General features: G+C 38.5%; 1 protein-coding gene across 2 annotated transcripts; it reads right to left on the reverse strand.

Moving 5' to 3' along the window:
• Positions 1-367: 367 nt before the first annotated feature.
• On the reverse strand, positions 368-15,896 carry stk24a (serine/threonine kinase 24a (STE20 homolog, yeast)). Of its 2 annotated transcripts, XM_044217929.1 has the most exons (12): positions 15,719-15,896; positions 15,340-15,500; positions 11,308-11,538; positions 8,519-8,575; positions 8,240-8,348; positions 7,357-7,514; positions 5,655-5,840; positions 5,398-5,543; positions 5,148-5,286; positions 4,941-5,009; positions 4,584-4,720; positions 368-3,598 (listed from the first exon to the last, which is right to left on the reverse strand). In XM_044217929.1, the coding sequence occupies exons 2-12, from the start codon at positions 15,379-15,381 to the stop codon at positions 3,565-3,567; spliced, it is 1,308 nt and encodes a 435-aa protein (XP_044073864.1). In that variant the 5' UTR covers positions 15,382-15,500; positions 15,719-15,896; the 3' UTR covers positions 368-3,564. The 2 variants fall into 2 exon arrangements, with proteins under 2 accessions (XP_044073864.1, XP_044073863.1); XM_044217928.1 differs by having other exon boundaries at positions 15,340-15,896.
• Between the last annotated feature and the right edge of the window lie 331 nt (positions 15,897-16,227).

A 16,227-nucleotide genomic window follows, 5' to 3' on the forward strand; every position in this document is an offset into this window, starting at 1 on the left:
TGTCTGTATTTGGCTCTATTGTTATTGCTAGCCTTAAAACTCAAGCTGAAGAGAACTCAAGACATTCAAAACAATTTGGATGCATCTGCAGCATATCACTGCTAAAGGGATGAACACTTTACTCAGCAATTCATATATTTAATCTCTAGATTTTTCATGAACTTGTGCATTTTAAAAGCCTACCACTATCATGGGTTACTGTGTACAAGTCAATACAGTACCCCAACAGGCAAGAAGGGTGATATTTTCTAGAGGCACTATAGGTCGATGTATGCATAGGAAATTTAAAAAGCTGTGCAGGCAAGCAAATTTCAAATAAGGTCATGTTAAGATGTATGACTCAGGCAAACAATGGCAAAACTGTTCATCAGATTTGCACTGGATTTTTATTTTTTCCCTTAATCATTTGACAACTTTCATTAAATCCAACAGCACTGTCCGGAATTAGCAAACAAGTATACTGGACTATAAACTGTCAGCAAAGTCACACAAAATAAAATGTACATTTTAAGTGATTGCTATCCAGTGTTTACTGAAACTTTAACACATCACAGAACCCAACCTTAGTCCCTCTAATACATAATACTGTTCTTTTGGGTTATAAAAATAGTTTAATTGAATATATGCCTACTTGTGCTAAGAAATGACTCCTGGCGATCACACTGCTTTATTGCCAAACATCACATAAAGGGGGGAAGAGAGAAAATAAAACTGGTGTAATTGCAACATAATATTGTAGCCTTTTTTAGTACCATTTTTTTTAAAAAAACAAAATAAATCTGCAAAGTGCAAAACATGAAAAGATAGAGTCATAACAGACAATGTAAAAGGTGCAAATTGTATTGAATTTGTCTCAGTTTGGGGGGAGGGCTTACATATGGCACATTTCACATGATAAGTTCGAATGGAGAGCGGAGTCATTTTTCATAGAAGAGCAGAAAACAGAGTGAAAGTGGAAATCATTGAGTCTGGTACCTTTTCTTGATTTGGTTAACCGGTTTCTACAGATTTGTCTTTTACTCATTCAAGTGAGTATTCCACCCCAGTTAGCTAGCAACTAGAAAAGAAAACTTTTAATGCATCTGAAAAGAAATGGGGAGGAAATGTTCTGTTTAAATGATAAAATTAAAGAGCTAAAAGAATAGTTTGACATTTTGGGAAATATGCTTATTTGCTTTCTGACAGCGAGTTAGCTAGCTAACTATAGATGAGAGGATCAATACCGCTCTTTTAACTGTAAAGTTATGGGAAATATAAAGCTCACTTATAGCCAGCAGCCAGTTCAATTATCGTAGCACAAAGGCAGGAACGGGGAAACAGCTAGCCTGACTGTCAAGAGGAAACAAAATCCTCCTACCAGCACCTCAAAGTTCACTAATTAATATGTTTTGTTTAATCTATACAAAAACCAAAGTGTAAAAGCAACAAATCGGCATATTTTGGCCAGGACTAGTTGCCAGGCAACCAGCGGAGATTCTTAGAAGTTACTGGTCTCCAAGACAAGCCAAGAAATAACGAACGTTGCCTTATATTTAATGTCGATCTTCTTATCCAACTCTGCCCTAGAAAGCGAATAATTGTATTTCCCAAAATGTTGACCCATCTCTTTAACTTGCCCTGTGTTTTGTGTACCGTGTATTGCCCCGTGGCAAAAACAATATATCATCTGACTCTTAAGATTTATGAAAATTCCTCTCGTCCGAGAAAAAAAAAACGAGTCCATTTGTTCATGCACACATTATTCTGGCAAGGAATGATAGAATTATTTTTTTTATCTTTCATCGTTTATCTTTCTGCATATGCATTTTAATGCCAGAGGGGGAAACAAAACAGAAGAAATCACAACAAAAACATTTGATCTAACATTTTAAAGCTGATAAGCCTACTGTTCATCCCATTCATCACAAATACTCTAAGGCTAATTCAACTCTGTTGAGGACTCAACATTCCTCCAGTCTGGTAGCAGTATGCTACAACGCATACTACTCAGGCCAACCAATAGACTTTATACTGTTATACTATCATGCACATTCCTTTTAAACTAAACTCAGAAGTAATAGCAGTGCGGCTGGTCTCACCTGGCTCCTGGCTTTACGTTAATATGTACATCTGAGAGCCATCTACTATGTGAGAAGTCTATGTCTATATGCATTTACTGTACAAAAGAAAAACCTCTCACAAGCCCAAATGTTAAGATACAGCCAGGCAAATATTACACTGCATGACCAACTCCAGAGTTCAAGCTGTGAGACTTCAGGTGGACTTTTTTTTGTTCCAGATAGCATACCTGCAAAATACTGTAAGTCTCGTGCTACTGTTTTATGGCTACTTTGTTTATAGTCAAAGGCATTTATACTTGAAGTGCAATTAAAGCTGTAGGTACGCTGAGGAGATAGATAGTACCACTGCAGCTCCTAGGAAGACTAACAGAGTCTGCTGATTTATAAACTAGATCATGGCACTGCCCTGTTAATGGAATGAATTGACAAAACCTCAGCTTATCTAACCAGTCAAGAACACACGGCAAAAAAATAAAAAAAAAATAAAAGGGATGATGGCAAAGTCCAACAAACCAACACAACTCGAGGCCTTGTGGAATCAGGGCTGGCAACAGAGCATCCAGTGTTTAAAACCGGTGGGGGCTTCAGCGATCCAGCCTTTTTTCTTTCACATTCTCCAACATTATTACAGCCACAGCATAGAGTGTGAAACCAAAACGTTAAAGAGAATTAAGAAATATGTAAGAAATCAATAGTAAAACATGATAGAGGGCAGCCATTTTCATTCATTGGATGAGTACTTAAAAAGTTTTACAACTGGAGAAATCAAAGACCGATATACAAAAGAACAAGTAAAAAGGCAAGGCAATCTCATGTATGGCCATTTTAGTCTCTCAAAATATTTACCTCACAACCATTATCTACAGTTTGCATTTGGCCATTTGTACACAGTGGTTCCATTACAAACGCTCAATTATTTTTTCACGAATCTGTAGAAATTAGCTTATTTACAAGTCTGTACAACCACCCTATAGAGCTCTTTCCATCTCCCAGAGGACCCAATCTACTTAAAGCAGGATACCTGAGTTTTCAATAGAATGCTTCAACCCACTCGTCACTCTTCACCACGTTTCACAGGATATCTCGCACAGCCACACACACACACATGCACACAATTAATTAAGCAAGGTACTTTCTTCCAAAAGGATGCTGAGTGTAAACCTTTGTGAAAAAGCCACAAACTCACCAAAATCAATAACTCAAAGAGTCCTTGCAGAAAGATAGCTAACTCCACCCTTAAATTTAAAACAGTTGTGAAGGAGGTATTGAGAAGGGACATCTTACAGCAGGTGGCAGCTGAGTGGCTGGCCACTGACTGTCCTGAATAGGACCCTCTGGTGGTGTGCTAGCGTATAAACAGACATTAGGTAGGCCAGGATTTGCTTCAGGCAAATGAGTGATGGAGACCTTCCTGGGAGACTTCATCTTGGCTGTGGAAGTCAGAGGAAAAGATCTGACTGTGGAGGTCGGTGGAAAATTAGAGCAGAGCTGGATGTAGCTCCTCTCACTGAGTGGCAGCTGCATGTGGCACAGAAAACCTGAAAAGAAAAAAAAAAGAAATTCAGAAAAATAGGTTAATATATTACCTTCTGAACAGGTCTCGAGTTAAAACAAGAGTACAAGTCTTGAGCCACACTAGTGACTGTAACAAACATTAAACACCAGCAAAATGTCAGATGGATGAAAAATGAATAGCCACATTATTATTCTCATATCCCTGCTATTACTGGGGCACAACATATTATGCCTGTCCTCAGAGTGGCACCAGAGTAAAGGTAACGTTGTCACCTTCTGTACAGCAGCCATTTAAGAACTTCTATGACTCACTTTGTCAGGCTCAGCTCTACATGGTGACTTGGCTAAATCTTTATCAGTCTAAACTGTCTAAACACATTTTTTGCTACGCTAGCGGCTCAAAGGATGGCATGACATTTTGTAGACGTTCATGGTACCCAGATGATGAAGCCTAATGACTTTGGGGATCCCCTGACCTTTGATCTGTGGTTTTGAGTGAAATTTTGCCGTGAAATTTTGCACAAACTTTCTGTCATGTGGCCTTCAGAGTGCAGTGTAATAACTTTGGCGATCTATTAACTTTTCATCAAGCGCTGTCATGAGATCAAAATTTTGATCTCTCTAATACTTTGGTTTATGACCTGTACCTGACCTGCAAAAACTAATGACAGCACAGCTGTGCCTACTCACATCCTCATAGAGCTGCTAGCATGGCTGTAGCCCTGGAAAATCTTCTGTAAAACAGTGCATCTTCTAGTGATGACCTCACATACACTAGTGTCCTAGTGTATGTGACCAAAAGGTCCAACCAATAAATCCATCACAAATTTTCATACAATCCCACTTTTTTGCCCTTCCTGTTGAATTACAATGCCTCTCTCTCCATAACTGAAAGCCCATTCATTGGTTTACAATTATGAAAAAGTCTTATGTCCTACCCCTACAACCTGTTACAACAGGAAAAAACATATAAGGATATAATGAGGTGACAATATGAACCTGCATTACCTCTGAAGTCTCTGCACTAGTTCAGCTACCAGAGAGTCACAGATCCCTGGGTGTGTTTCTTCTGCCAGGAAAATGGCCTCCCGCAGTCCTTCTGCAGCCTCTGGCTTGCCATTACGTGTCTCACCCTTTTCTTTCAACTGCAACAATGACAGCTTTAGTTAACAATAGAATGTGAACATTTTGTTTGTAGAGTAGTCTCTGACAAAATAAATTCATTTGAACGTACAGTAGATTTAACTCTGTGTAATCAGCATTGATGCTTTTTTTTTTATAAAACAGTTTTATGATGGGTTTTTTTAAGCATCCATTCAGTGATGATGATTGTTTTAATTTGGGATAACGTGGTAATGCCATCACCTCAGAAAACAATGGGGAAAAGATTGTTGATAAGCTTTGTGACAAAGGCCTCTTTGGGCTCTCCTGCACCTGGAAAAAAAGGATGATTTTAAGGTGAAAAGGGAAATCTGAGAGACTTTTAACACACAAAAGACTTGAAATTGCCAACAAGAGGTGCTCAACTATTAATTTATTACTTTTTTCCTCTACAATGACGTATGGTCTCACCTGTTTCCTTTTTAGCTCAGCAGGCTGTGCTGCCCCATTCTGAAACTTTTTTAGGTCCTTCTCCCTGATGGTGTTGAAGATCCAGTCATCATTGCCAGTGTCAGCGCCATCTCCTCCAGATGCCTGGTTATCTGGCTCACTACAGTGACACAGGATTAAGAAAATCATCAGTGTACTGAAAATCGCTGGATTTTGCTTCAGAATGTAAATACCCTCCCCAAACTGGATGATGATGGTGCAGACAACTTACTCGTCAGATTCATCAGAGCTGGATTCATCCCGAGACTGCTCTGATTTCCACCTCTTGTATCTGTCTATCAACTCCGTCAGATAGGATGTCTTTTTGGCATGCCTTACAATATACTTATGTTTTAACAGCTCTTTGGCAGTTGGCCTCTAAGGAAAACACACAAAATAAACTTTTCAGTGAATATTAAATAGCCTTCTTTCTTTATCTACTTTGCAATATTACTCATAACAGTATGAACAAGAGTCCCTTAAACTTACAAAGCTAGGCTCCTTATTTAAACAGGCTTCAACAAATTCTTTAAGTGGTTTACTGTAGCTTCCTTCCAGTGTTGGTGGATTGTTCTTTGGGATGAGGAATAAGACCTTCATAGGATGAAGCTCAGAGTGGGGTGGCTCTCCTTTAGCCAGTTCTATTGCTGTTATTCCTAATGACCAGATGTCTGCCTATAAAACAAAGACATTTGGGACAAAAACGTCGTCTTATTAAAGCAACAGAATCTCACATGCTTCTCCACAAATACACACACTGGCACAATGCTGTGTGAAATGACATTTAAACTGCCTGACTGAAGCAGCATAGGTGTGTTTGAGGAAGCTCTGCAAACTGACTACATTGAGCTACACTGACTCATCCTGTGGTTAATCTAAATATATGTACTAGGTCATTTCTAGTCTAGAAAAGTGCTTAAAAACAAGCACACAACCGTCAACAGAGCAATGAAAAGAAAAACGGTACAGATCATTTGGGAGCAATTTCACACAAAACTTTTTTCTTTGGACATTGTTCTTCACCACCATTTTATTTGTTGACCCTCATTATATTAATGCTAACTGTCGAAACGCAGCTTTGGTTATGTTTCACCTGGGTTTACAACAAGTATTTGCTGAGGGCCTTGGGTCAATAATACCCTTTTCATACAGGAAACACTTATGTGGCAACCTACGCTGGACCTATTCATGTGAAACAGCTGTTACATGATTTACCTCACCCATCCATCTTTCACTGTTAAAGCAAGCTTTATGTAAGATCGTGCTTTAGCCTGTATTATTATATGTATTTTCTCCTTCTGTACTGTGTAAACATAGGAATTATTGTTGTAGGAACTATATGAATAGTGAGCATACAAGGCCAATTCTTTATTTTAAATTCCAATTAGGCACTACTAGGAGCTGTAATGGATTGGTGTGGCTGTAATTTACCATCCCACCCCCACTGTTTTTTTATTATTCTATTTTGTTTTACTCTTTGGCTTTAATAATGACAATCATTTTTTCAGTGAAAATTTAGAGAGTAATCCCTAATATAGTTTTTATTGTATATGCACTTACAGTAGTATTGCCCTTGGTGACCTTGCATGCTCTGTTACTTTATCATATCTATTATTTTACTGTTGATGTTCTGTTCATGTTCTTCAAAAACTGTCACAGGTTAAACAATAATTGTCATTGTAAGCAGAAACTTCGGTCTGCAACTGTAGTTACATACACTTCACTGTTAAACCACAGAATTTAACTACATAATTTTCAAATGGTTTCACATATTCTCTCCTTCTCTTGGTAAGCGTGCTCACTTTCTGTTTTTCTATCTCTTTCACCCAAGGAAGTCGGTAAAATAATTTTTATATATCAGCAACATTACATTTTCATCCCTAGAAGAGATACCGGGTCACCAAAACACGATACGCATACTGTGTCGGTCTGAATAATATATAACATTCATGACTTTTTAAGGCCACTGACAAAAATCTTTCTGGCATTTCCTTGTCTCACCCAATGTTATATTTCCCTTTATGCTCTCACAGTGCCCTCTCTCCTTCTTGAACTGGTGTTGCTGGACTCACTGCTGGCCCACAGGTCAACTAGCCCAATAGAAAAACTCCCACTACTCCAGATGTTCACTCTGCTGCTTTCCAACACTAAACTTGGCTGTGATAACAATAAAAGCTGAAATAATTCTGACCTTTGAATCATAGGCAGATTGCTTTATGACTTCAGGTGCCATCCAGAAAGGAGTACCAACAAATGTGTTCCTTTTTATCTGGGTGTCTGTCAGCTGGCCCGCCACTCCAAAGTCTGCCAGCTTCACATCGCCTTGTTCTGACAGCAACACGTTGGCAGCTGAAAGCACGAGGGACAAATAATGAGATGCATCAAATACCGCTCTTGAAAAACACTCAGTGCCCAAATGAACATTCAGCATTTAAAATAGATAGACAATGCTATGTTTCAACCACTTTAGTAATATGATTGTTCCCAGCTTCTGTTAGTAAACCTGGTTTCCGGAATTGAAGATCTCTGTTGGAAAAAACTGATCATTTGGTCTTTAAGCATTAATCAGGTTTCTAAAGGCTTTTAAAGTGTTCGCATTTGCATAATAAAGACCCAGGACAGGGAAAGTGTTAAGAGAACTCTGATCAGTAGACCCACACTCGTTTTTCAACAGGAACTGGGAAACATTACAGAAAAATAGCTTTATAAAGCTCTTGTCTGCACTGCTCTCTGCACAGCAACAAATAAAATGGGATTCGTTATTACACATCACTATTTTAGCACAAAAGATTATTTATAATATTGTAAAAGGACAGAGACATTACAGATTACAGATCTTAACAGTATTTACATTCAAGTTTGAAATGTGACAGATTAAAAGTGATCTGACTTGTGTTTGTTGTGGAATTTACTTTTTTTGAAAACATTTCCTCAACAGCTGGTGAACACTGATGCCAATACACATTAAATCCTCACTTCAGCATTATTAACAAGACGATAGAGAACATGTTGTCAAGATTAAACCATTTACAAGACTGTTGTTAAAACAAGGCGATGGCATGTACCAGTCTCACCTTTGATATCTCTGTGGATTTTCTTTTCAGAGTGCAGATACTCAAGCCCTTTCAGGATCTCTCTCAGAATTGTGGCAATCTGCGTTTCATCCAAGGAACCTGGTTCCAACTAGATGAATGGATAAATTAGAGGACACAGGTGACTTTGAGCTTAACTTTGTAAAATCTGTGCCATCTTCCATAGTTTTTCCACATCAGAGAACTGTCATAATGGCCTGCAAATCAAACTGTTCAAGATCATCTTCAAATTGGTCATTTACTTTATTTTGATTTACTTACCAAATCAAGGGCTGATCCTCCACCCAAATATTCCATAATGATCCATAATTTTGTACCCTAAAAAAATAAATCAGCAATTCAGTCAAATAGTGTTCAAAGTTGCAGCAGTTATTACAAAGAGAGTAACAATTTATACACAATTTGTCCACTTTCAAATAAATAAATAGAAATCAGTAATTTTATGGAAATCTTTCCCCTGTTTGCAGCTTTAATGAGTCATCAGTTCCCATTCATTGTGGAGATACAAACCCCACTTCTGACATGAGTGTAAGATTATGACAAATATAAGTTTTTGGTTTAACCATTTTTTTTTTTTTTTAACTTAAATGCTACATGGCCCTAAAAACTTTTTTTTTTGGACGATGGTGGCAAGTACATATAATATACCTGTAGCAACACAGTGGAGCAATTGTATTGTAAATGGCTGAAATGGCACTGATTTAGGCAAGTGGCCAGGCTAATGTACTGTGTATTACATAATATGTCAAAAGGAGTCAGTTTACAAGTGATCTGAAATTGTTAACTGACATAATTATCTGTTTATCGACCAACACTCCTGCTATTAATAATACAAATAATACATATTCCATTCATTATATTTTAACATTTACAACAGACTGGTTTATCCTTTTCTAGCAGCTGTAGTTCTAGCAGTACTACTTATAATCTAAAACATACAATTAAAGTCAACAATCAGAGCTGTGTTAAATGTTGTATTAAATAAGTGTTAAATTAGCCACTTCTTAAAAAAAGCCATTTTCATTATACAGATCACATTATTAATAGACAATGTATTAGTAGATTAAAATCCTAGGAACAGGAGATTGTATAGCAAGATGTTTTCAAGTAGGCATAGCCTTGGCACATCCACTCTTCTACAGACTGACTTAGCTGGAGTAAACTGTATTTCATATGAATAAACAAAGGCCTATGTGTAAATGAAGATAGTTCAGCCAGACAACGAGTGTGTCACTACTACTTCAGATCTGTAGATGTGTCATCTGAGCTTGTGTGTTGCGATTTCCAGGTGCACACAGACTACTAAAGATGTCGGACTTACTCAGACAGTATCTGCTGCTGCTGCCCACACAGACACCAATGTTACACATGCCCACCGACACAGCGCATCACCCTCTGTTTCTTTATGCTTCCCTTTGGGGGATGCAAATAACTTCCTTCTTATTCTATTCTATCTATTTTTTGATGATTTCAAATTTTCTTTCGCAGAGCGTGATACAATATATAACAGAGCCAAAAACCTATAAATGCCAGACAGTCCTGCCCATTGATTTGCAGCACTGCCCATAGTGCCCCGCCAACACCCTCTGTTGTGATATTTGACAAGTTATGAGTTATGACGCCGAAGAGTACGATTTTTGACACAAATTGAGCTGTGTGTTACAGCCAATGCTGCTGCTGCAACTGCTGACCGTGTTGGTAAGTGGGACAAATCAGCGGGACAAACTTCCTTCCAGTTGTTCTTAGAACATCAGCATGCACCTGTCCTTTTCACAGTATCCTTGCCTCACCGTTTCAACCTACAGCCAACACACTGTTGGGAGGTCCCATCTGGTAGAAATCCTCTGGCACACACTTATTGATGCATACTCGGTTTCCAGCGGCAGCACAAGCAGTTTGTTTGGAGTGAAACTGTCATTAGCATGATCAATGGTTGCCACCACTGCCACCACTACTGACCAGACAAGAAAAACCTAAACTAAATCAACAGAAAACACATTAAATAGGGGGGAAAAACCTCCCAGCACTGGTGACACTCCTTGATTCCTTGGTGATCTCTAGTAAGGGCAGTGTGTTGCCAAAGATGTTGCCACCACTAGAAAACTGTGGATCTTAACACTGCCACAGTTTGGCAACACACACGTAAATACATACACACAGCACAAATACCATGCTTAAATACTACACGCAAAAAAGCCTTAAGTCTGTCCTTTAGCATAACTTGAACTAATAGACCACCACTTCTCTCCTTACTGCTGTTAAGTACCATAGTAAATGCTGTGAGAGGCACTCTAAGCACCATCACATGTTGCGTGACTGAAAATCTACTATAGTTACAAAATATGATTTGCAACTAAGTGATGCTGTTAATACAGCCATTACAGATAACCAAAACACCTGAGACTTTGGCCTTTTCTTTTTTGCCCTGCTGGCTAGGGTTATATAAAGAGCAGGTTGTTGTTTTGGCTCTGTACTTTGAATCTGACATGAAACAGTAACTGTGATGTTAAAGAGCTGACTTTCAGCTTTAAGGGTGTTTACATTCACATCAGATGAATATTGCAGAATCTGCACTGACTGTCATGCTGCACTTTGCTACGTATACAAAAGGCTATGATTCCTACACTGTTCACCCAATATGCACTTGAACACCCTGATATCGAAGCTGAAAGTCGGCACATTGACCTCATAGTCATTGTTTTATTTCAAATCCAATCTCCTGGAGTACAGAGCAAAAAGAACAAAACATATGTCATGTCATGCCCCCCCATCCTGTCTATCTTCGACTGCACTATCAAATTTTTCAAAAGCCCCACATAAACCCCCCCCACAAGCTATATACTACTGCAGTGTCGGCCTAATTTCTGGTTGTTCAACAGCAATCTGTGCAATATTACAAAGTCAATACTTGATCCATCGCCCATATGCATTATTTATTGCCCTACATTTCGTACACTTGCTTGCAGGAACACACTACTGACATATGCATTATGTTGAGCATGGACATTACAAATTGACTTGATGATATTCTTCCTGAGGTTAAAGCTTACCTTGAGATAGGATCCATAATACTTGGTGATAAAGGGACTGTCACACTGGCTGAGAACTGTGATTTCCTGTTGAATGTCTTCTATGTCATCCTCCGCTTCTTCCAGATCAATGATTTTAATGGCCACAACTTTCTGAGTCCGATTGTCGATGCCTTTGAAAACTTCACCAAAAGAGCCTTTCCCTATCCTGTCCAGCTTGGTAAAAAAATCCTCTGGATCAGCTCTGAAATTCTGTGTGAAAGAGAGAAGGATGGGGAGAGAGGGAACAGAGTGTATTTTAAGTAACGTAGAACCACAGGCAACTGAGGGGTGCAACTAATGACTATTTTCATTATCGATTAATCACTGTTTCCCAGAGCCCATAGTGACATCTAAAAATGTCTTGTTGGGTCCGACCAGCAGTCCAAAAGCCAACAACATTCAGTTTATTAGACAACGAAAAGCAGCAAATTCTCACATTTGAGATGTTTGTAATTTCTGCATGAGAAATGAGTCAAACAATTAATCAATTATCAAAATAGTTATTTTTCTGCTGATCAACTAATTGATTTATGGACTAATTGTTTCAGCTCTACTCACATGAGAGGTCTGTGATCAGGTAGCAAAATATTTAATATACTTTAAACCTGGCAGCAGCTGAACAAGAGTGAACAGTGGGCCAAGTGGGCAAAAATTCAGTAGTTATATTATGACTGTAAAACACAAACACGCACACACAGACTAGATCTTCCAAACTTTGCATTAGTGATGTTGGGATCATAAACACAAACATTCAATATTTAGTATGTCACACAGACTCCTTATCTGTTGTTTCTATTTTCACTGTGCACACTTAAGGGACAGTTCACTCCAAAATCAAAAATACATATTTTTCCTCTTACTTGTAGTGCTATTTATCCATCTCGGTTGTTTTGGTGTGAGTTGCTGAGTTTTGGAGATATCGGCCGTAGAGAAGTCTTCTTTCTATCAATAGTTCTTACATGAAACTGCTCACAACAAGGTCTGTTAAATGGTCAAATGGTTCACTCTTTCGCAATGTTAATAAAAGTTTCTAGTGTTTTAACAGAGAACCTGTCACCCGGATAAACAAGAAAATCTTTGAGAAATGATCAGGTTTAGTAAAGCAAATGCAGATAATTTATGCTACACTTTGATCTGCTGTGATACCGATCTTAAGGGTAGGACAGCCCTACTTTGCTCTATACATCTCAGCTGCTTAGGCTAGATGTCATCTCTCCTCTGCTGTTTCTCTAGAATAATCAGGAGTGGTATACTAAGAAAAAATTACATTGCCCAAAAACAATACTTTTTATCGATTTCTGAGTAACTTCACTCCAGCAATGTGTGAATTCAAGACCAACATTCACAACAGCCACAGACCACATACAGCAGCACAGAACTGAATCTAATCCAAGAATTTAATTTCATCCTTTGTTGACAAACAACCAGCCCTGTACAAATGTTGTACTTCTCCGGCCTGGCCTCGACCTCTGCATGCAGACCCAACTTTTTCAACTTTTCAGCTCAAATGTGGTGGCTGTGTGTAACACTTAAATCATGAGACAGCGTAACACAGACGTATTGAGGCTTAATGACCTCCACTGCAAAGGCTACACAGAAACTGAAGGACTACACCCTGACTTATTGACTGGACTAAATGCCTTATTTCCCCATGGAGCAACAGGGAGGGAATAATGGTCTTCAAGTTGGACAGTTCAATTTCCCTTCATGTACGGCAATCATTAGCCAAAAACGTGAAACTGAGTAGTGTTTGCAGTCATAATTTCCATGCCAAAAATAGTACAAAAATACTGCAATATACTGAAAAATGTGGCATTTTTATAAAACCATCTCACTGTATATTATGAAGATAATCTGAAAAAATTAAATGCAACCCATTATAGTTTTGCATTAGCTTTAATAATAAAGAACTAAAGCAATTAAGCCCAATGCTTAATTTACTAGGTAACCCAGCCCTAAGACGATGATCTGTTGGCTCACACAGTATATTGCTTTACAGTGCCCCCCAGAGAATAGTTTCCTGTAAAAGTGCTAATGCATGGTGGTCAAACCCATATGGAAGGGGAGATGAGCAGATGCACTTTGAAAAATTGGCAAAGAGGGGGCTGCTGAATTTGATAGCAAAGGGACTTTACAACAAAGACAAAGAGACAGAGCGGTGCAGAATAAAGCAGAGTAGAAACAACCCAACCAAAATACTATCATAACACTGGTGTGGTCAGTCATCCAGGTGAAAATTATAATGTCGAGGCTGACCTCTGTAAAAACAATGGGAAAAACAACAAGGGCGCTGCGACCACAGACTACACATGATGGGAATGCACTTGCCATATCCACAGTCAGCAGGTTTACTGCGACAACTAAAGCTGCCTGAACCTCGCTCTAAAAGCATGTGTTTGATGCTCTCCCATCTGCACCACACAACTGTGTAGTCTAGTGTCAGCCACGCACCACACCCTCAGGGTTGAAGGCTCACTGCCAGCCTTCCAACTGCTAACACTCCTCTGCATAGTAACCTGTGGACTCAGGTCCATTTTTTCCCTTCTTAACCTGTATTTACCTGTGCATATGCTAATAAAGCATTCATAATTTATAAGTAGTAGTGCTGTGTGCAATCAATGGAATAATCTTGCACATCTTGGTTATGTCACCCCAGGAGGTTGTCATACTTTATACCAATTCTTCAAACAGGGCATGTACTGACTGCCAGCTAGTGGCTGGTTCAACAAAAAAATAATAATTAAAATGGAACATAAGCCTATTAAAATAAACAACAACTATTTATTCAAGCTACTATGCTATTGGTTGCCCATAAAAATACTAATACTATAATAATTACACTACAATGACAAAAATTCTTGAACTACAGTCAAAAATCTGTAAAGCTGAAACCGTCAATTAATAGATTACTCAATCAACAGAACATTAATCAGTCACTATTTTCTTGTGATAATAAACTGAATATCTTAAGATTTTGAAGTGTTGATGGGCGAAAACGAGCAATTTGATGTAATTAGTGCTGTAACAATTAGTCACTTAATCAATGATTGGATGAACAGATTATTTAAATGACAACTATTTCATAATGAATTAATCATTTAATTCATTAATCGTGCCACATTAGTTCCACACATTCTCCTGGTTACAGCTTCTCAAATCTGAAGACTGGCTGCTTTTCTCTGTTTTATGTCATTGTAAACAGAATATCTTTAGGTTCTTTACTGCTGGCCGGACAAAATGAACAATTTAAAAGACTTGGCTTACCTTTGGCTTTGGAAAATTCTGATCGGGATTTTTAACTATTTCCTGACATTTTATAGACCTATAGAATTGCAGAATTTAGTCAGTTGATCGAATTTAGTCGATCAACTGACTAAACTATTAGTCAGTTGATCGACTAGTTGATCACAGAAGAATTGGGGAACTATTTTGATAACTGTCATTTTTCAAGCTGAAATGAAAAAAATTTGATGTTTCCTGCTTCTTAAACGTGACTTTGCTGCTTTCCTTGTCTTCCATTACAATAAAGTGAATATCTTCAAGTTTTGCACTGTTGGTCAAAAACACAAAAAACAGTGGATATGGATAAAATAGCAACCTGGATAGTCAACTTGTGCTCTAGGAAATGTTTAGCCTACAATGAATACTGTTCATAAATTAGGAACAACAAGCTCGGCCAGAATAAAGAGCATATCAAGGGTTTGACAGCCCGTCAGTCATTAAGTGACTATAGACGTTACATATTACAACAAAAGGACAAACAGACGACAGCCTTCTTACCGGTAACACATATCACATACGGTCATAATGGACTTTGACAAACAGGTGCATTTATCATTGGAAAGTAATGGCTATACTGTGAAACAATAATAATGATGCAGTGTTCCTGTAGATAAAGTTATTTACATGTATCTAGTTTAACTTCCGCGCTGGTAACAGGAAATGTGGCTCTGAAACAAATAAATGTGCCTCAGAAAGTTAGCTAATTATACAATAACATATTTTATTTACCTGAATCCCCGTCAGTCCACTTTGAATAGGGGAATGAGCCATGGCGTCAGATCAGCAAAGATGACGCCTTTCCTCGTCTTTTTCTGCTGTCCTTATCAGATGTATAACGCTAGTTTTCTGACAACCCCCTGGTTTGGATGACCTGGTCCGTGCTGCAAACTCTGTAAGGATAATTAATGTTTCAAACGGAGAAGTCGCTTGATTTTAAAAGATCTGCTCGACTTGTCGGCTTGTACTTCGAGCTGCCTGCCAGCCTTCTCCTCACTTGCCTTCCGCAGTTAGCGAATGTTAGCTACGTTAGCTACTTTAGCAGCTAGTTAGCAAACAGTTAGCTGAATTATTATATCTCTGTAAACCAATGCGGTCTCTCAGCACGTACTTGACAGTTTCCCGATGATAAGATAGGGGTATGGTCTGAAATAGTCGCACAGGATAAATACATGCACAGTGTTGTATAGTTGTATCGCTTGTTGTTCTTTCCTCTCATCACTTTTCTCTGTCGCCCAGCGCCATCTTGGTTAATGTCATTTTCATTTTCCGGAGGACCAATCAGAATCAGGAAGAGTAGAAGGTGCATATGTCGTCATTCGAAAATCAAAAACCGTCACAGAAGAGGAAGGGAGTTTACACAAGCGCCAGTTTCACACTTTTGTGGTTTGAGGAACAGTGGTAAGGAAGTGTGAAGCAAGCAAGCAAGCAAGCAAGCAAGCAAGCAAGCAATAATTGCCCTGAGGTTCCAGACTTTATGACCCCCTAATGCCCCAAGTTCACTGCATATCAATTTGGTTATGGTAACTAGAGTTTTGGAAATTTATTAAATAAAATACCACTAAAGCACTAAATAAATCACATGAGCCTTTCCCAATGTGATTTCAGAGTAAGAGATAG

This window comes from Siniperca chuatsi, linkage group LG12, assembly GCF_020085105.1.
Source record: "Siniperca chuatsi isolate FFG_IHB_CAS linkage group LG12, ASM2008510v1, whole genome shotgun sequence".
In the NCBI taxonomy this organism is placed as follows: domain Eukaryota; kingdom Metazoa; phylum Chordata; class Actinopteri; order Centrarchiformes; family Sinipercidae; genus Siniperca; species Siniperca chuatsi.